Below are 21,505 nucleotides of genomic sequence, written 5' to 3'. Positions count from 1 at the left end.
AACAAACAAACAAACAAACAAAAAATCCAAGTAGAAAGCACAGCCACAATGATTGTGATTCATTTGAGAACTACAAGTAGTTCTTATGGCTGGAACACTACAGTAAGGAACAAATGAGTCATGAAGCAGATAAATAACAGGTATGAAGATCTTATTATGCATCATGCTAAGAAATAGGGATTTTAATTTGGAAAGAGAAGTTATCATGGATTTCAAACTGAGTGACTAACAGAACCACAGAAGATAAATGGGGGATAAAAGAGTAGAGTGAGAAGTAGCAGTCATATTCAAAATATAATGAGGATCTGTGCCTGGGTGGCTCAGAGTTAAGCATCTGACTTTGGCTCAGGTCATGACCTTGCGGTTCATGGGTTCCAACCCCACATTGGGCTCTGTGCTGACAGCTCAGAGCCTGGAGCCTGCTTTGGATTCTGTGTCTCCCCCTCTCTCTGCCTGTCCCCCATTCGTGCTCTGGTCCCTCTCTCAAAAATAAATAAACGTTAAAAAAAATTTTTTTAATATACAGAGGGTCAAATTGACAGGATTTGCTAATGTATTTACAGGAGTACAGGAGAAGTTAAGAGAGGAATCAAGAATGATACAGGGCTCTTAAAGTCAGAGCCCTTGATCTTACTATTTACCGAGTCTAGAATAGAACCATGTTTGAAATGAAAAACCTCAAGATTTTGTACATGTTAGGTTCAAGATACTCTATTAGACATCCAAGCCAAATATTCCATTCTGGAATCCAAGAGGGAATATTGTTAGGGCTAGAGATAAGCATCTGAGAGTAATCAGAATATAAAAAGTATTTACTAGTATTTAAAACCAAAGGACACCTAGGGTAAGAACTTTGAGCACACTCTCCAACATTTAGAAGTCAGGTATACCAAGCAGAGATCAGCAAAACTGACTAGACAGGAGCAGCAGCCAATGGCTTTGGAAATAGAGGTTGGAGGGATGAAGAATAGGCAAGTGTGGTATAAAAGAGGCCTAGAAAAGAAAGGTTACATCAATAAAAATAAGATCCCAAATGTGACATGCACACAGTACACACACCATATCTTTTTCCCCTCAATGCTTTCTCCCCCCCTTTCAAAGACCATTGAACTGGCAGTCACATTTACCATAGAAATGCTGCTTAGTTAGTACAGAGTACCTGGTAAGAGAAATATCTTGTAGAACAGTAATTCTGAAGCCTAAGCACACATCCAAATCACCTAATTTTTTTTTTAAAATGTTAATTTATTGAGAGAGAGGCAGAGCAAGCAGGGAAGGGGGCAGAGAGAGAGGGGGAGAGAGAGAATCCCAACCAGGCTCACGCTGTCAGCACAGAGCCCAGTGCAGGGCTCAAACTCACGAACTGTGAGAGTCGGATACTAAACTGAGTGAGTCACCCAGGTGCCCCTCAATTTTTTTAAACATAGCAAAATGCCTGGCTGTGTGCCCCAGATTCTGATTTAACTAGTCCTGAATGCAACTCTAGCACCAGGATTTGGACAGCCAGTAGCACAGTTCATACAGTAAAGGAAGAATTACTTCAGTCTTAACAGCTTTCCAAATAATGAGATCCCTGTCATTGTCCAATCAATGGTGACCAACTCGTTTTTCTTTTGGGGGAATAAAGGGAATCATTTTTTGTCTTTTAGAATCATGATGACCAATGCAGTTATTATTCTTATTTATAGTCAAATAACTCCATGTTTGGTCAGCAGGAGCCTCCTAATAAGCACTGGCTGCCAAGGCTAGGGAGCTTCAATTTTTTTTTTCAACATTTATTTATTTTTTGGGGGGGACAGAGAGAGACAGAGCATGAACAGGGGAGGGGCAGAGAGAGAGGGAGACAGAATCGGAAACAGGCTCCAGGCTCTGAGCCATCAGCCCAGAGCCTGACGCGGGGCTCGAACTCACGGACCGCGAGATCGTGACCTGGCTGAAGTCTGACGCTTAACCGACTGCGCCACCCAGGCGCCCCAAGGCTAGGGAGCTTCAAATACAGACATACAAAATGTCAAAGAAGAATTAAAGATAGCAGAACAGGGTATTTAAAGCTTCATATTATTACAGAGAATGTGTCTTAAAAATAAAAAGATTCTTACAAATATATATATTAAAATACATATATATACGAGGTGATGGATGAGTTAACTAGATGGAGAGAATACTTTCACAACTGTATACACGTATCAAATCACCACGATGTATAATTTAAATTTCTTACAATTTTATTTGTCAATTATACCTCAAAAACCTGGGGAAAAAAAGCAAGCGATTTAAAAATTATCAAAATCAACTATCATTACAAAACAGGTCCATTAAAGAACATGAGAAGGAAATTATTTCATCATCCACCACAGTGAATACCAGTATCATTCACTATGTAACAAATTACCAGAAACTGCCTGAATGCACAAATGTAAAGTTATCATAGGTTAAATATGGTTTGATAAAAAATTTTTTCTTCATCAAGAATGTAGGCTAGGGTTTTGATTCCAAAACACCTAAAAAGAATGGTTACTTTATGTATCAAGCTTGGAAGAAAATCTGAGTTTTCAAGCACTACTCTAACACAATGAGAAGTTATTCAAATGTGTCAATATTACAAATGGAGTCAATCATATTGAGCTACAGGACGCTATCTGCTGAGGAAAAGTCACAATAAATAAATTAACCCGAGATAATTAAATAACTATACTCTGTTCAAAGTAAGGAGAAACATGTAAGGGAAGCAAAACTACATATCGAGCTTATCTCATAAAAAGTATAACTACATAATTTCAAACATATACAAATCCATCAAGACAAACCACACTGCCCCATTAGCAATAAAGGAAATCAAAAGAATCACCAAACATGCTGTATATAACTACTTTTTTTTTTCTTCAGTTAGGCAAAATATGTATTTCTAAGTGTGGTGGTATTGAAGCCACTTGGCTCTGATAAAGCTTAACACCAGATAACAAGAATCAAATTTAAATTGAAAAGGAAAAAAAAGACCAAGAGAATAGTTTAAAATATTGCCATATTCTACTACTGTGAACATATGTAATGTTTTGTCTGCTTTTAAAGATTTTAAGTAATCTCTACACCCAATGTGGGGCTCAAATTTACAATCCCAAGATCAAGAGTCCCACGCTCTACCAACTGAACCAGCCAGGCATTCCAACACATGTAATGTTTTCCAAACCTTTAATAACTAAAATATTTCACTACATTTAACAAAATGGCAGCAGCAACTCCCCTTCCCACAAAGTCTAAATGCATATATAAAGCACAGGTATATATACCCGACAAAGTGAATGTGAGGTGGGGGAATTTTATCTAGGAACAATCCTTGTACTTTAATTATCAAATATAAATATCATAAAAGCCCTTGGCAAAAAAACTGTATTTGCATTTTAAGAGTACATTGATTTTACAAAACTCAAGTTTCATAAGCTAACATGATTATTTTCATATGATACTATCTTCTTATCAGACATTAAGTTTAGGAAACATAAAACTAGCCTTAAACCTAATGACACATCCACGACATTCTCTTATTTCTAATAACAAGTTACTTAGGTCTTAATGACTTTCAGTTTCAAGCCTCTGCCATTGCCAACACTACAATGGAGACTACTACCCTTCAAATATTTAGACAGTTGCCCCAGAAACTACATATATATTCAGATATATATATTCAGATATATTCAATATTTTAAAATCTGATTAGATGAGCATCAAAATAATAATAGTCATGAATTACAAACCAAGGAATAAAACAAGAACACAAGTTAAGGGGCGCCTGGGTGACTCAATCAGTTAAGCATCTTACTTCAGCTCAGGTCACGATCTCATGGATCTCATGGTTCGTGGGTTCAAGCCCCAGCTTAGGTTCTGTGCTGACAGCTCAGAGCCTGGAGCCTGCTCCAGATTCTGTGTTTCCCTCTCTGCCCCTCTTCCACTCATGCTCCATCTCTCTCTCTCTCTCTCTCTCTCTCTCTCTCTCTCTCTCTCAAAAATAAACACTAAGAAAAATTTAAAAAAACAAAACAAAAAAAACCCCACAAGTCCATTCCTAAATAAATGATTAATTGGCAGACAGACATATAAAGAACAAAGAAGGCTCTATAAGTAGAATACTTACCAAAAAGTTTAGATTGAGAAGCAGAAAACATACTCATTTTGTAATCCTTATATTAATAATTGATTCAGCCAAGAATCATCAATAGAAACTAAAACTAATTCCAATGGGAAACAACTTATTTACGTATGTTCAAAGTATCTCTCCAAAACTATTATAAAGGGACAAAGAATAAGTTTACAGTGGAGAACTTGGCAAATTCCACGTTCATCAAGTGATCTAGGTAACATTATCTACGATGGAACAAACTGTCATCAAGTATCCCTTGACATAATAGTGAGAATTTTGTTGTATTTTCTCCAAAAATTCATAAACCCAATCTCATCATTACCAACAATCCCAAAACAGGGAATATACTATAAAATAAAAGGTTTATATTCTTCAAAAATATCAGTGCCATGAAAAATACAGAAAGGCTGAGAAAACTTTATGAAAACTAAATGCAATATGAGATCCCCAATTGGATTCTAAGCAGACAGAGAAAAAAAAATTAAAAACAAATAAAACCAACAAAAAAACCAACCAAACAAAAAAAAACCTGCTACAAAAGATATTAGTGGGACAATTAGTGAACTTCAATAGCTAATAGCATCAATGTTAAATTTCTGGGTCTTGACAACTATTCTAAGGTTACGTAAATGAATATCCTTGTTCTTAGGAAATGTACACACTGAAGTATTTAGGGATTTTGCTTCTCTCAAATGTTTTCCAAAAAATGTGTGTGTAGGTAGGTGAGGAAGGAGAAAGAGGGAGAAAGGGAAGGAAGGTAGACAGATGAAGAAACGGATGATGAATAAATACAGAACAAATGTAGTAAAAAGTTAATTGGTGAATCAGGGTTAGGATATATGGAATTTATACATTCATGTGAGAGAGAGAAAATATATGGGAGCTTTTCATCTTCTCTGCAAGTTGAAATTACTTCAAAATTAAGTTTTAAAACTCTGCATTTTAGAAAAAGCACCATAAAAAGTAAAGGAAAAAAAATCAAAATAAGAAAAATATTTAATTCCTATCATAGCAGGGAAATGTTTTTCCTACTTTTAAGCAGATTAATAAGATTTCCAACCTAAAATTACAAAAATAATACAGGAAGAAAGGTAATGAAAATATATAGAAACATATTTACATTGTGTAATCATGTATTTACATTTACATTGTGTGTAACTACATGTATATATGTAGAAATGTACAATATCAATATACAGAAGCTTCCAGATGGCAGAACAAACAAAATTTTATGAGAAATGACAAGCTAGACCAAAATATCTGTTACAGCAAACATGTACACTTTATATTAAGCTTTGGGGTTTTTTTTGAGAGAGAAAGAGGGCGCAAGTGAGCAAGGGGCTGAGAGAGAGAGAGAGAGAGAGAGAGAGAGAGAGAGAGAGAGAGAGAGGGAGGGAGACAGGGAAGTGAGAGAGAAGCAGGGCTTGAGTTCACCAGACGGGGGACTCCAGATCAACCAAAGTGGGGCATGAGCTCACCCGATGTGGGACTCAAACTCACAAACCGTGAGATCATGTCCTGAGCTGAAGCAGATGCTTAATGACTGAGCCACCTAGGGCCCAATATTAAGGTTTTTATAAATCAGAAAGAAAAAATCCAGGATGCCTGGGTGGCTCAGTTGGTTAAGTGTCCGACTCTTGATTAAGGCTCAGGTCATGCCCCTCCCCCATTCACACAAGCTCTATCTCAAAATAAATAAACTTAAAAAATAACAATAAAAAGCAAGCCTATACATACTCTTTGACCTATAACATAGGTTTTAGGGATTTATATTAGCTCCCAAAAGCAGTTTATAAAAATGTTAATTACATTGTTCTTTACATTGGGGATAATTGTGCAAAAAATGATCCATCAAGAAAGGACTATTAAATATGATAAACTATCACATAGGAATACTATACAACCATTAAAAAGTAATAAATTTATAAATGTGAAGCAGTGTCCAATATAGAAATGAAAACGTAAGTTACATGTAGGTGCAAAATGATTCCATTTATTTCTTTGCTTTGTACAGGTTAAGAAATCAAATAAGTACTAAAAAATAAACAATGGTTTTCTATAGATGTTAAAGTTATACTATCTTCCTGAAGCTTTTCAGAATTAAAATTCTTTAGTAGTAGCAAGTATTACATTTGTTATACTTATTTCCATGTGACAGACTGGAAGACCAAGCAACTACTAGGAATTCAGAAAAAATTTTGCTGGTTGTAAAATTCCAAGGTCTGTCAGAGTCAGACAAATTTAGGTACTATATACTAAGCCCTTCCTTTCCCTATTCTCCATCCCTTTTCTTTATTCAGACTTCATCCTAAAGAATTAAATATTTTTAGCAAAAACAGTACACATTAAAAAAAACCCATATCAATTTTAAAAACATTTTTATTTTTACTTATGTATGTATTTTTTTCATTTTAATTATTTTTGAAAGAGAGAGAAAGGGAGGGTCAGACAGAGAGGGAGACAGAAGATCTGAAGCGGGCTCTGTACTGACAGCAGAGAGCAGCACACTTCGGGGCTCAAACTCAAGAACCATGAGATCATGACCTGAGCCGAGGTAGGGGCTTATGCTGCTGAGCCACCCAGGTGCCCCAAGGTAATTTAATCAATTATCCACACACAGAGCACAACTGTAGAGCAGCCACACTGTCATTTTTTTAACGTATGAATAAAACCATTTTTTTTTGGTGAATGCTTAAAGCATATTATAAACACAATGAAAAAGGCCAAAATATACAATGCAAACTCCTTAGAATCAAATTCCAAGCTAACATACAGTGAGAGGTAATAACAGTAATCTAAACACAACTATACAATACATATACTACACAAAAGCCATTCTGCATTATAAATTACCAGAGTACAGATGGTTAAGGACACAGACCCTGGATTTATGCTACCTCTGAAGTCCTGAATCTGCCACTAACTGCCCATGACCTTAGAAAATATTTCATTTCAGGGCGCATGGGTGGCTCAGCTGAGTAAGGGTCTGACTCCTGGTTTAGGCTCAGGCCATGATCTCACCGTTCGTGAGTTAGAGCCTTGCATTGGGCTCTGTGCTGACAGTGTGAAGTCAGCTTGGGATTTTCTCTCTCTGACCCCACCCCTGCATCCCCTCTCTCAAAATAAACCAAAACTTAGAGGAAAAAAAAGAAAATATTTCTTCTCTTCCAACATCAATCTCCTCATGTATAAAATGAGGGCAGGCACCTGGGAAGGCTCAGTCGGTTAAGCAACAGGCTTTTGATTTTGGAAGGTCATGATCTCACGATTCATAAGATCGATACCAACACGGGGCTGCTTAAAACTACCACTGCGGAGCCTGTTTGGGATTTTCTCTCTCCCTCTCTCTCTGCCTTCCCTTCTTGCTTTAAATAAATAAACTTTAAAAAAATAAAATAAGGGGCGCTTGGTTTTCTCGGTAGGTTAAGCGTCCGACTTCACCTCAGCTCATGATCTCACCAGTTCATGGGTCCCAGCCCTGCATTGGGCTCTGCGCTGACAGCTCAGAGCCTGAAGTCTGCTTCTGATTTTGTGTCTCCCCCTCTCTCTCTCTGCCCCTCCCCCACTCACGCTGTCTCTCAAAAATAAATAAACCTTTAAAAATAAATAAATAAAATGAGGGCAAAACAGTAATTACTTCACAGAATTGTTTTAAGAGGTAGTTAAAATAGGTAATACAATAAAATATGTAGGTAATGTGCAAGCCACAAAGTAGCATTATTAAAGCCTTTGCTAATCATGATTATTTCTGACCCTTACCTTCATCTTGTTCATTATACAACAAATACTCAAACATTCAATATGAAAAACTTTTTTCTAATGTTTGTTTATTTTTGAGACAGAGAGACAGAGACAGAGACAGAGAGAGACAGAGCACAAATGGAGGAGGGGAAAAGAGAGATTGAGATACAAAATCTGAAGCAGCTCCAAGCTCTGAGCTGTCAGCACAGAACCTGACATGGGGCTTGAACCCACAAGCCACAAGATCATGACCTGAGCCAAAGTCGGACACTCAACTGATTGAGCCACCCAGGCATCCCAATATGAAAAACTTATGAAACCAATTGCTTATACATTTAATTTCTAGATAGTCCAGGCTCACCAGTCTACAGAACTAGGTCTGAAAATATTTCAGGGGTGCCTGGGTGGCTCACTTGGTTAAGCATCCAACTCTTTGTTTGTTTATTTTTGAGAGAGAGACAGAGAATGACAGAGAGAGAGAGAACACATACACACAAGCAGGTGAAGGGCAGAGAGGAGACATATTCCAAAGGAGACATATTCCATTTCCAAAGCCCTCCAAAGAGGGCTCCACGCTGACAGCAGGGAGCCCGATGTGGGGGTTGTGGGGCTCAAACTCACAAACCATGAGATCAAGGCATCCAATTCTTGATATCAGCTTAGGTCATGATCTCATGATTCACGAGATCAAGCCCCATGTCAAGCTCTGCACTGACAGGGTGGAGACTGCTTGGGATTCTCACTCTTTCAAAACAAATAATTTAAACTTCAAAAAAACTTTTTAAGGGGCACCTGGGTGGCTCAGTCAGTTGATTGTCCAACTTTGGCTCAGGTCATGATTTCAATTCCCACATCATTTCAGGTCATCATTTCAAATTCCCACAATAAAGTACCATCTATATATATGAAACATACTACTCCCTAAATAGTCCCCTCATTCTTTTATGTTTCCTTTTCTTTCTCCCAAAGGCACTTCCATCTACAATTAAGTAGTGGTGATGGTTGCAGAACACTATGAATACACTAAAAAAAACTACTAAATTGTACACTTGGGTAAACTTTACAGAATGAAAATTTATTTAAATATATACCTGAAATGATCTTCCTATAACCATAAAATAAAACTCAGCTTTTCTGTAAGAGCCTCCTCATCTTCACACACTAAAGGTAGGCAAAAATTTTTTAAACAATACAAAAGGCACTAACTATAAAAAATAAAAGCTAGAGAACTACAGGCCAATATCCCTGATGAATATGGATACAAAAATTCTCAATAAGATACTAGCAAATCAAATTCAACAGCATATAAAAAGAATTATTCACCATGATCAAGTGGGATTCATTTCTGGGATGCAGGGCTGGTTCAACATTCGCAAATCAATCAACGTGATACATCACATTAGTAAAAGAAAAGAAAAGAACCATATAATCCTGTCAATCGATGCAGAAAGGCCTTTGACAAAATTCAGCAACCTTTCTTAATAAAAACCCTCGAGAAAGTCGGGATAGAAGGAACATACTTAAAGATCATAAAAGCCATTTATGAAAAGCCCACAGCTAACATCATCCTCAACGGGGAAAAACTGAGAGCTTTCTCCCTGAGATCAGGAACACGACAGGGATGTCCACTCTCACCGCTGCTGTTTAACATAGTGCTGGAAGTTCTAGCATCAGCAATCAGACAACAAAAGGAAATCAAAGGCATCAAAATTGGCAAAGATGAAGTCAAGCTTTCACTTTTGCAGATGACATGATATTATACATGGAAAATCCGATAGACTCCACCAGAAGTCTGCTAGAACTGATACATGAATTTAGCAAAGTTGCAGGATACAAAATCAACGTACAAAAATCAGTTGCATTCTTATACACTAATAATGAAGCAACAGAAAGACAAATAAAGAAACTGATCCCATTCACAATTGCACCAAGAAACATAAAATACCTAGGAATAAATACCTAGGAATAAATACCTGGGAATAAAATACCTAGGAATACCTAGGAATAGATTTATTCTGAAATCTATCTGAAATATAGATTATTTCAGATCTGTATGCTGAAAACTATAGAAAGCTTATGAAGGAAATTGAAGAAGATACAAAGAAATGCAAAAACATTCCGTGCTCATGGGTTGGAAGAATAAATATTGTCAAAATGTCAATACTACCCAAAGCTATCGAATCATTCAATGCAATCCCAATCAAAATTGCACCAGCATTCTTCTCGAAACTAGAACAAGCAATCCTAAAATTCATATGGAACCACAAAAGGCCCCGAATAGCCAAAGGAATTTTGAAGAAGACGACCAAAGCAGGAGGCATCACAATCCCAGACTTTAGCCTCTACTACAAAGCTGTCATCATCAAGACAGCATGGTATTGGCACAAAAACAGACACATAGACCAATGGAATAGAATAGAAACCCCAGAACTAGACCCACAAACATATGGCCAACTAATCTTTGACAAAGCAGGAAAGAACATCCAATGGAAAAAAGACAGTCTCTTTAACAAATGGTGCTGGGAGAACTGGACAGCAACATGCAGAAGGCTGAAACTAGACCACTTTCTCACACCATTCACAAAAATAAACTCAAAATGGATAAAGGACCTGAATGTGAGACACGAAACCATCAAAACCCTAGAGCAGAAAGCAGGAAAAGACCTCTCTGACCTCAGCCGTAGCAATCTCTTACTTGACACATCCCCAAAGGCAAGGGAATTAAAAGCAAAAATGAACTACTGGGACCTTATGAAGATAAAAAGCTTCTGCACTGCAAAGGAAACAACCAACAAAACTAAAAGGCAACCAACGGAATGGGAAAAGATATTTGCAAATGACTTATCGGACAAAGGGCTAGTATCCAAAATCTATAAAGAGCTCACCAAACTCCACACCCGAAAAACAAATAATCCAGTGAAGAAATGGGCAGAAAACATGAACAGACACTTCTCTAAAGAAGACATCCGGATGGCCAACAGGCACATGAAAAGATGCTCAATGTCGCTCCTCATCAGGGAAATACAAATCAAAACCACACTCAGATATCACCTCATGCCAGTGAGAGTGGCCAAAATGAACAAATCAGGAGACTACAGATGCTGGAGAGGATGTGGAGAAACGGGAACCCTCTTGCACTGTTGGTGGGAAGGCAAATTGGTGCAGCCGCTCTGGAAAACAGTGTGGAGGTTCCTCAAAAAATTAAAAATAGACCTACCCTATGACCCAGCAGTAGCACTGCTAGGAATTTACCCAAGGGATACAGGAGTACTGATGCATAGGGGCACTTGTACCCCAATGTTTATAGCAGCAGTCTCAACAGTAGCCGAATTATGGAAAGAGCCTAAATGTCCATCAACTGATGAATGGATAAAGAAATTGTGGTTTACATACACAATGGAGTACTACGTGGCAATGAGAAAGAATGAAATATGGCCTTTTGTAGCAACGTGGATGGAACTGGAGAGTATTATGCTAAGTGAAATGAGCCATACAGAGAAAGACAGATACCATATGGTTTCACTCTTATGTGGATCCTGAGAAACTTAACAGAAACCCATAGGGGAGGGAAAGGAAAAAGGAAAAAAAAAAAAAAAAAAAGGAGGTTAGAGTGGGAGAGAGCCAAAGCAGAAGAGACTCTTAAAAACTGAGAACAAACTGAGGGTTGATGGGGGGTGGGAGGGAGGGGAGGGAGGGTGATGGGTATTGAGGAGGGCACCTTTTGGGATGAGCACTGGGTGTTGTATGGAAACCAATTTGACAATAAACTTCATATATTGAAAAAAAAAAGCTGATAAATTAGATTTCGTTGAAATTTAAAACTTTTTCAAAAGATCCCATTAGGAAACCAAACACAGAAGGGATGTGCATATAACTGACAAAGAACTTATATCCAAAATATATAAAAATTTATACAATAGGGGCGCCTGGGTGGCTCAGTCACTTAAGCCATCTGACTTTGGCTGAAGTCATGATCTCATGGTTTATGGGTTCAAATAGGCACTTCCCCAAAACAGGAAATTCAAATAGCCATAAGCACATGAAAATGTGCTCATCATTATTCACTGGGGAAAAAAAAATGAAAGCAAAAATGAGATACCACTTATATATCCCCCAGAATGGCTAAAATTAAAAGACATTTGATAATATAAGATAGAGCAACTAAAAACTCTAAGTCACTGCTGGTGGAAATGTAAATAATATGACCAATTTGGAGAAGAGTTTGTCATTTCCAAAGCTAAAAATGCCCTATTCTGGGGTGCCTGTGTAGCTCAGTCGGTTGAGCATCCTTCTCTTGATCTTGGCTCAGGTTGTGATCTCATGGTTCATGGGATCAAGTCCTGTGTCAGGCTCCTCACTGGCAGTGTAGCACCTGCTTGGGATTCTCCACCTCCCTCTCTCTCTCAAAAATAAATAACCATTTAAAATGTAAATAAATAAACTGGTACAGCCAGAACTAAACCAGATGACAGAAATCATAATATGGCCTGCGGGGAAAAACAGAGGACAGGAGAAGAATAGATTGGAAAGGGTCATTAAAGAAATTCTATTTTACTAAAAAATATTTTTCATCAGGGTGGTGGTCACACAGGTGCATACATCACAGGTACATACACACATATAAAACATATCTTTACACTGTTGAACACTTAAGTATACTTAAGACACTTTATTATACATTATAAGTAAAAACTTTAAAAAAAAAAGAGACTCACCTCAAACATCATCTCATGACCTTCTTTCTATAGCTGACTCCCACTTACCTTCTACTATTCCTCCACAGTCCCTATTATAGTATTTAATTGATACCTAATCTAAGTTTCCATAGAACCTTTCATACGTCACTATTAAAACACATAAAACATTTCATTACTTAAATTTAGATCTTATTTACCTTGCTTCCAAAGTGCCTAGCACACTGCCATGTACTATAGATATCAATAAATGCTTTCTGAATTTAAATGATTCCTATGACTTACAGAACAATGCCTCACTAATTCATACTCCTTAACTTCTGTCTTTTTCTTTTTTTTAAATGTTTATTTATTTTGAGGGAGAGAGAGAAAAGTATACGTGGTGGGAGGGGTAGAGGGAGAAGGAGACACAGAGTCTGAAGCAAGCTCCAGGCTCTGAGCTGTCAGCACAGAGCCTGAGGTGGGGCTTGAACTCACGAACAGCAAGATCATGACCTGAGCCAAAGTCAGACACTTAACTGAGCCACCCAGGCGCCCCAACTTTTATCTTTTAAAGACAACTTCATTCCCCCTCTCCAATGGGAATCTTCTACAGTTTCTAAAAGGAGGATCTGGGAGAAAAAAAGCATTTGACAGGCTTTGAAATCAATCTGCACATCACAATCAACCAGGAGGATTGCTGCCTTAAAGAAAAACATATAGAAATACAGTAAAAAAGTAAATGATTCTTTCACTTTAACAACAATAATCTCTTATGTTTATTGGATACATACTGTATGGCTCTATGAGGTAACTATTCTTACTAGCTACATCTTAATGGGAAGTTTAAAAACTGTCCCAGATCATACACTTCCAGAACATACCAGGGGTAGGATCTATAGTAAGACCCCAAGAAAGACTAGGGTGTTAAAGTTATAGGACCCACATGCCAACAGAAAGGTCAATGAGATCATTTATTTAAAAAAGAATAAAGAGGGGCTCCTGGCTGCCTCAGTCAGTAGAGCATTAGACTCTTGACCTCAGTATCATGAGTTCAAGCCCCATGCTGGGCACAGAGCTTGCTTAATAAAAATTAGAAAAAAATGTTAAAGTAAATAGACAAAATTAAAAAGAAAGAAAAATAAACCCGAATAAACATAAGAATAGATAACCAGGGGCGCAGAGCTTGCTTAATAAAAATTAAAAAACTTTTTTAAAGTAAATAGACAAAATTAAAAAGAAAGAAAAATAAACCCGAATAGTTAAACATAAGAATAGATAACCAGGGGCGCCTGGGTGACTCAGTCGGTTAAGCATCTGACTTCATCTCAGGTCATGATCTCACAGCTAGTGGGTTCGAGCCCCATATCGGGCTCTGTGCTGACAGCTCAGAGCCTGGAGCCTGCTTCGCATTCTGTGTCACCCTCTCTCTTTGCCACTATCCTCTTCATCCTCTGTTTCTCTCAAAAATAAACATTAAAAAAAGAAAAAAGAAAAAGAAAAAAAGGATACCCAAACTTCCTCATAATGAAACAGAAGCAAATTAAAACTACATTAGGATGAAAACAAGAAAAAAACCTACACAACAATGGAATTTCTAATCTATTAGATTGGCAAAAATCCAAAAGTTTGAGAACACCTTCTTATCTTAGCACAGCTACTGAGAAGGCAGACGTTCTAACAATGATGATGAGGACACAAACCCTAAGGAGGGCAATTTGGCAAGATTTATCAAAATCATCAATGCTTATATAGCCTTTGATCCACCCACTCATGTCACTTCGGGGAATTCTTCCTCCATATATATTTACACATGTACAAAATGACACGTATGTTCCAAGATTTATCACTGCAGCACTATTTATAATAGCCAAAGACTAGAAATAACCCAAGTGTCTATACAAATTTGGTTAAATAAACTGAAAGAATCCTCTCTAGGAGCAAATATAGAAAGATCTCTAGAATACAGTAAGTTTAAAAAGCAAGGTACACATACATGCAAGAAAGAGGTTAACAGTGGGAGAAACTTGGCATAGGGTATAAGGGAACTTTATAATCCTTGTAATATTACTGTATATCTAAAACTGCTCTAAAATAAAAGGTTGATTAAAGAAAAAAATAATAAGGTATATGGGGTGCCTGGCTGGCACAGTCAGTAGAGCATGCAACTTCTGATTTCAGAGATTTGAGTTTGAGTCCCACACTGGGTATGGAGATTACTTAAAAATAAAATCATTAAAAAAAAAAAATTACAGGGGTATCTGGATAGCTCAGTCGGTTAAGCATCCGACTTAATTTCGGCTCAGGTCATGATCTCGCGGTTTCTGAGTTTGAGCCCTGCATACAGCTCTGCACTGACAGTGTAGAGACTGCTTGGGATTCTCTGTCTGACCCTCCCCTGCTTGTGCACGCTCTCTCTCTCTCTCTCAAAATCAATCAACCAACCAACCAACCAACAAACATTTAAAAAAAATAGTTAGAAATAAAGTACAGACAGTATATAGTTTACTGGATTTTGTGTAAGAAAGAAGAATGGAACTACATATATTGGTTCATAAAGAAATACTAGAATTCACTAGAAACTAGTAACAGTGGTTACATATCTGAGGAAGGGGGAAGAAGGAAAGAAGAAAAGGGAGCAAGATTTCTCTACATAAATAATTTCCTTAAAAATTTTTTTAACTTGGGTGCCTGGTGGCCCAGTTGGTTGAGAGTCTGACATTAGCTCAGCTCATAATCTCATGGTGCCTGAGTTTGAGCCTCGCATTGGGGTCTGTGCTGACAGCTTAAAGCCTGAAGCCTGCTTCTGATTCTGTGTCTCCTCTCTCTGCCCCTCCCCTGCTGGCACTGTCTCTCTCTCTCTCTCTCTCTCTCTCTCTCTCTCTCTCAAAATTAAACATTAAAAATTTTTTAAAAAAATTTTTTTAACTTGTTAAAGATTGTCTTTTCAAAATAAACTAATTTTTTAAAAAGCAGCTCCATAAGAATTACCTCCTTCTCTAATGAAACCCAAGGGAAGTTTCTGGCACGGTATTTACATACCAGTAAATTATGGGTTTAACAGCTATTAAAGTTTTCTAAATACAAACTTTTAACCTCTATGGTATATGCTTTCCATAATTACAAACCAAAATATTTTGTTTAATTTTTAATGAAGATAAATGGAAAAACGGTTTTTACAGAACTGGTTCTTCATACAATTTTTCAGAATACATCTATTTGACACAGTAATTTACAACTAAACTCAGTACCATGACCTCAAACCTGAGTGAAAGCAATCAATTCCCTTAACGTTGTACAATTTCACTTTTTGGAATTATTAATAATCAGTGTTGTTTGCTAATAAAAAGGCTGAAACCTATAGCAGTGAAAACACACATCACAAGGTATTAAAAGCCACCAATTTTAAAGACATGCATTCAAACAGGTCTGCCCATTAGCTATTCTCAATCCACCCTCCACAGTGACTTTTTTCTGTTCTCCAAATTTTACAAATTGAATTAAATTATCTTTACCTCCATCGCTTTTTTAAATTCCATGTATCTACAGAAATATTTTTAAACATTGCTAGAAGAGCAAAAATATGCCCATTAAGAAATATATCAACCAGGGGCACCTGGGTGGCTCAGTCGGTTAAGCGTCTGACTTTGGCTCAGGTTACGAACTCGCAGTTTGCGAGTTCAAGCCCCACGTCGGGCTCTGTGCTGACAGCTCAGAGCCTGGAACCTGCTTCAGATTCTGTGTCTCCCTCTCCCTCTGCCCCTCCCCTGCTCACGCTCTGACTCTCTCTGTCCTTCAATAACAAATAAATGTTCAAAAAAAAATTTTTAAAGAAATACATCAACTAAAAGTTAAAAACAACTCACATATACTTACTTACCTTAAAAGGTTTGTCTCCACTGTGTGTCAGCATATGCCTCTGTAACCAACTCTGACTGGTTGATGGAGTGTTATATACTTTACAACCTTTCCATAAGCAAACAAATACCTGTTAAAAGAAGAGCCATAATAATTTTCATCACTTATTTCAACAGAGTTTTATTCCTTGTAAGTTCAAATGAACATGCTGCAAGTCTTTAACTGACAGAAAGAGCCATTAATGTAGAAGTCAATCAAAATGCTTAACATAGTTAAACTTCTGAACTTCCAGTATGAAAAGCACAGTGTCAACCCTTTCCCCTTAAGGCTGCTGTCCAATTCCCTCAATGGGGACTGAAAAACCAATCCCAAAGTGTCACTCAGAAGGCAAAATTCAAAATATTAACAATATACCCTTGGAACCAGAACTATACACCATTATTTTGTATTTACTGCATGAGGGAACTAACATGTATTATTTATAACAGGAAAATATAACGGTATAAAGAAATAATGAAAATAAATCAAAATACTCAAATATTAATCTCTGAAGATGAAGGTCAGAAAATGAGTATAGTAATTAAATTACTAAGTTAAAATTTTCTGCTCTAGATTCCTTATTCTCATATGCATGCTAATACTTATTTTTATACTGTTCTATTCTTTAAAAATTATTTCCCATTATCTTATGAAACAAAATCTAATACAAAATGTTAAATTAATACAGTTGTAAAAGCAATGGGCATAAGCTGTTTATTATAACAGATCCACATTCTTGGATTCAGGTAATTGAGTATCATTGGGTTTGGAAAATACCAGTCTAACAACTAACAATCTAATCTTTATCGATAATCTTCTTACTAGCAACATATCAAGTTTCTAACTGATTGTATTTCTATCAAACTGAACATTTAAAATTGCTTCCCAACACCAGTAAAAGAAGTCTGAATCCACTGTAGTTATAGCCTTCAAAGAGCCACTTATATATAAGCTCTGTTCTTTTCTAAGGGAAGAGTAATTATAAACAGAGCCATACTTTCAAGACTGTAACATACTACATGTAGAATAGAATGAAGATACATGCAAAAATGAAGCATCATTAAACAGTTTAAAATAAACTTTTTTTAAAGCCTAGAAAAATCAACAGTCTAAAATAACTGAATTTTTACTCAAAACCAAAGTCATTTTATATTAGATAGGTATAACAAGGCAATACTGCTATTGCTGTTTGATATGACTGTTTATAGAGTTATCATGTATCCTGATTCCTCTATAGATTGGCTCATTTCTTTTAATTAAACAGACATAGAAATCAAAACATTTCCTCCTTCATATTTAAAATCCTTGACCCTAGTTTGTGTTTATAAAATGATTCCACAAGTTCCCAGAATTCAAAGCTACTTTTTAAAATGAATCCAAAAAAAGGAAAAAATGTTTTCAAAACTACATGAATTGTGTTGTGGAAATTAATTCAATAATGTTTAATAATCACATGCAGATAATCAGTAGTGCTATCTATCAACTTCCTGACAACTCTGAGTCTTAAATGTTCAAGCAATAAATAGGAATCAGAGATTGATTTAAAATTCTCTCACAATCCATACCACATAAAGAGAGATGCATTAAAGTAACTGGAAACAAATCTACCATCATTTATGTAATAATTTTTAAAACAGTGAAGAATTCTGTTGTCTTAACTCTTAAGTAACCTCTGTGCTGAGTTACTCTCAAAGAAACAAGAAGATAAATATTCAAACACTGCCCCTTACATTAGCCAACCACTATATGTGAAAGAAACAACAATCTCTGGCTAGCAATTTTTTTTTCCTAGAAATAAACACAAATACGGAGACAATGGCAGACTGTAATTCCACCAGATAATAGCCTTCAAGATGAGTAGTTATGGTCCAGACTCTAGATGAAATAATGTCTAGTAACACTATTAGAGCAACACCTTCAGGTTCAAAGAAAAACCATAACCTTCAACCTAATGAATTTTATAGGAAATGGAAGTAAGTGTAAAGAGACCAAAGCTAACTATATTTAGCTACACTGGGGTGAAATATTTAGAAAATAATTTTGGGGTTTGGAGAGAGGGGGAGAGGAAGCACTAAACTTTCACAAAGACAAAACAGGCACTAAAACTCCACACCATGGATCCACAAAAATCACAAAACTGTTAAAAGCTGAATTTCTTTCCCTAATCTATGTTAGGACACCCTTTGATAAAGAGTTAAAATCTGACAGAAGGGTCTTTCTTCAAACTTGAGAGTTTTTAGATGCACAATATATGAAAAACATTCTCATAATCAATTTTTAGAAACTTCTTCATTGTAAAAATTAACTCTGAAAACCAAACACCACAGGAATCTAATCCAAATGTGAAAGGAATTATTCAAGCATAAAATCTATCATGCTTCCTCTATAATACCTTAAGATGAATTAAGTTCTAAAAAAAAAAAATGAAGATCTAGCTATACTAATCAGAATACTGAGGCACATAGGTACATAGTCTAGTCTCTCATAATAGACAGACTTATATTAGGTTATTAGATGTAACAAAAATAGCACAAAGTAAATGACCTGAATTGTATACAGAGCTTTCATACTTTGCAGCTTTGTAATCTTGGAAGAATCATTTCTTTAAGCGTCTATTTCCTTTCTCATCAAACAGACACTACGAGCACACATTTGCTAACTCCAAAATACAATGAAAATGCAAGATGATACTCTAAACTATTTAACAGAAAAATTGGGTTTATATTAGACACTGGAGGCCCCTTTTCAAAATAACTGCCACCAAATAAATCTTTCTGCCAAACTATCTTTAAAAATCAAATCAAAACACACAGTTATTAAAAGAATATTTGTGGAGGTGGCTGGGTGGCTTGGTCAGTTAAGCGATCGACTCCGATTTCAACTCAGGGATACCCACATCAGGCTCCATGCTGGGCGTGTAGCCTGTTTTGGATTCTCTTTCTTTCTTTCTCCCTCTCCCTCTCTCCCCTCCTTCTCCCCCAACCCCCATCCCTCCCTGGCTCTCTCTCAAACAAAACTAAATTAAATTAAATTAAATTAAATTAAATTAAATTAAATTAAATTAAACTAAATTAAATCAGAATATTTTTGGACTACCAAAGAATCTTCAAATTTACAATGACCCAACTAAAGATGTAGAGGTCTAAAATTTCAATTTTATAGGTTTGGGCTTTCTGTTGAGAAGTCCTTCAGAAATCCTCACTCATTCAAACTGTCAACTTTAAGGCAACTCCTCCAAGATGCCCAAAATGGAAAAGACTGGTACAAACCTGAGAACCAAGAGTAGTGCTAAGTGTTCTTCACTTTCATCAATTTCTTTGACCAAATGCAGCAACGTATTTTTCTGAATTTATTCATGGCCTACACCTTTGACAGTTTGTGTGACAGTATAAAGATACTTGTACTTATCTGGTCACTAACATTTCACACTAAAGTGCAAATGATCCATTAAAATTTTCTGTAAGTAAATTGTAAAATCTACTGCAAAAAAAAAAATGCAATGTAACCTGACAGAATCTAAGTATGCATAAGGAAAATTCAGTTAGTAGTAAGGTAAATTAAAATCAGCCAAATATATTCTAAATAGAGCCAAAAGGCAATATAATTTACATGCAGGAGTGGGGGGAGGGGCTGGCTTTACTAAGGAATTAGATTCCTTTTGCAGTAAAATGATACAAAAAGATTTTGTATAAAGCAAGAGATAATACCATCTAAAGTCAGGAAGGGATTGGATGATTTTTATGGATCCCTTAAACTTTCATTTCTTTTTTTGTTTAATGTTTTATTTTATTTTTGAGGGTGGGGGGCAGAGAAAAAGGGAGACATAGAATGTGAAGAGGGTCTGGGCTCCAAGCTATCAGCACAGAGCCCAACGCGAGGCTTGAACCCATGAACTGTGAGGTCATGACTTAAGCCAAAGTCGGATGCTTAACTGACTGAGCTACCAGGCACCCCAAGCTTTAATATTACTTAGAAAAAACCCAGCTCACTCTTTTACAAAATGCGAACAAAAGAGAAATAAAGTATTTTTTACATGTAATTATTGTTTCTAATCAGTTTGTTCTTCCAAGATCTAAAACAACAGCTATCATTTTATATCCTATTATTTTTAGCCACATTAAATGAACATTTTCAATTTTCTCTGTTAAAAGAACAGAGGACAAATTTAATAAAACAGAGGACAAAAATATTTAATAGAACACTCAAATTACAAGAATTAAGTATTTTTCCTTTATTACAAAATCTATGACCAATTTCATGCATGTTTTAGGAGCTATCAGATAGGCAATCAAAACTCAAAGTGACCTCCTAAGATTGATTTCACTTTCTAGTCTCATTCCAATTTAACCCTGAGTGTCATTTTATGTAACATATAAAGGTAACTGATCTTATTCAAGCCTTTGAATAATACCCTACCGTCCCTTCCCCAAAATCTCCTTCAGGCCCTCTGCCCTCAAACACACCAAAGAACATACACAAAAATGAACTTAATAAAATGACACGTGTAAAATAACTCGTGCATCAAGAAACACAAACAGGTTTCTTTCTGGCAAATCTGTTTTTTTTTTTTAGTAAGAAATAGTTAAGACGGAAAGAACACAACACTAATGGATGTTACTAAACCACAGAAATCCTAGAAGACAAAGTTTCCTGCTTACCAAGACTTCAGTGTATATGAATAGGACACTGGGATTTGAAATGTGATTAATAAAATACCTCATTCTAGTTTTTGAAATCCAATCATGCACAGAAGTATGACCCCAGAACCCGATTCTATTATACCTAATGAAAAAAAGTTAAAAAATGTTTTGCCTCTTTTAGTATTTTAAATAGGAAAAAGTACTTTCATGAGTCTTCCTTAAAAGGCATATTCACTCACGCACACTCTCTCTCAAAAATAAACAAGAAAGAAAGAAAGAAAGAAAGAAAGAAAGAAAGAAAGAAAGAAAGAAAGAAAGAAGAAAAAGAAAGAAAGAAAGAAAGAAAACAGAAGAGAAGAAAAGAGAAAAGAAAAGAAAAGAAAATTGGGGCAGCTATGTGGATGTGGCTCAGTCAGTTA

General features: G+C 36.2%; 1 protein-coding gene across 3 annotated transcripts in view; it reads right to left on the bottom strand.

Annotated features, from left to right (window-relative positions):
• Positions 1–21,505, bottom strand: part of AEBP2 (AE binding protein 2) — a 95,158-nt gene that overhangs the window by 47,792 nt on the left and 25,861 nt on the right. For all 3 annotated transcript variants that reach the window (XM_023256825.2, XM_023256826.2, XM_023256824.2), the window contains exon 3: positions 16,430–16,537. In XM_023256825.2, the coding sequence (XP_023112593.2) occupies positions 16,430–16,537 (108 nt within the window). The remainder of the gene's footprint in view (positions 1–16,429; positions 16,538–21,505) is intronic.

Source organism: Felis catus, chromosome B4, assembly GCF_018350175.1.
Source record: "Felis catus isolate Fca126 chromosome B4, F.catus_Fca126_mat1.0, whole genome shotgun sequence".
NCBI lineage: Eukaryota > Metazoa > Chordata > Mammalia > Carnivora > Felidae > Felis > Felis catus.
Note: the sequence above shows the minus strand (reverse complement) of the source record. Positions and strands in the feature narration are given on the sequence as shown.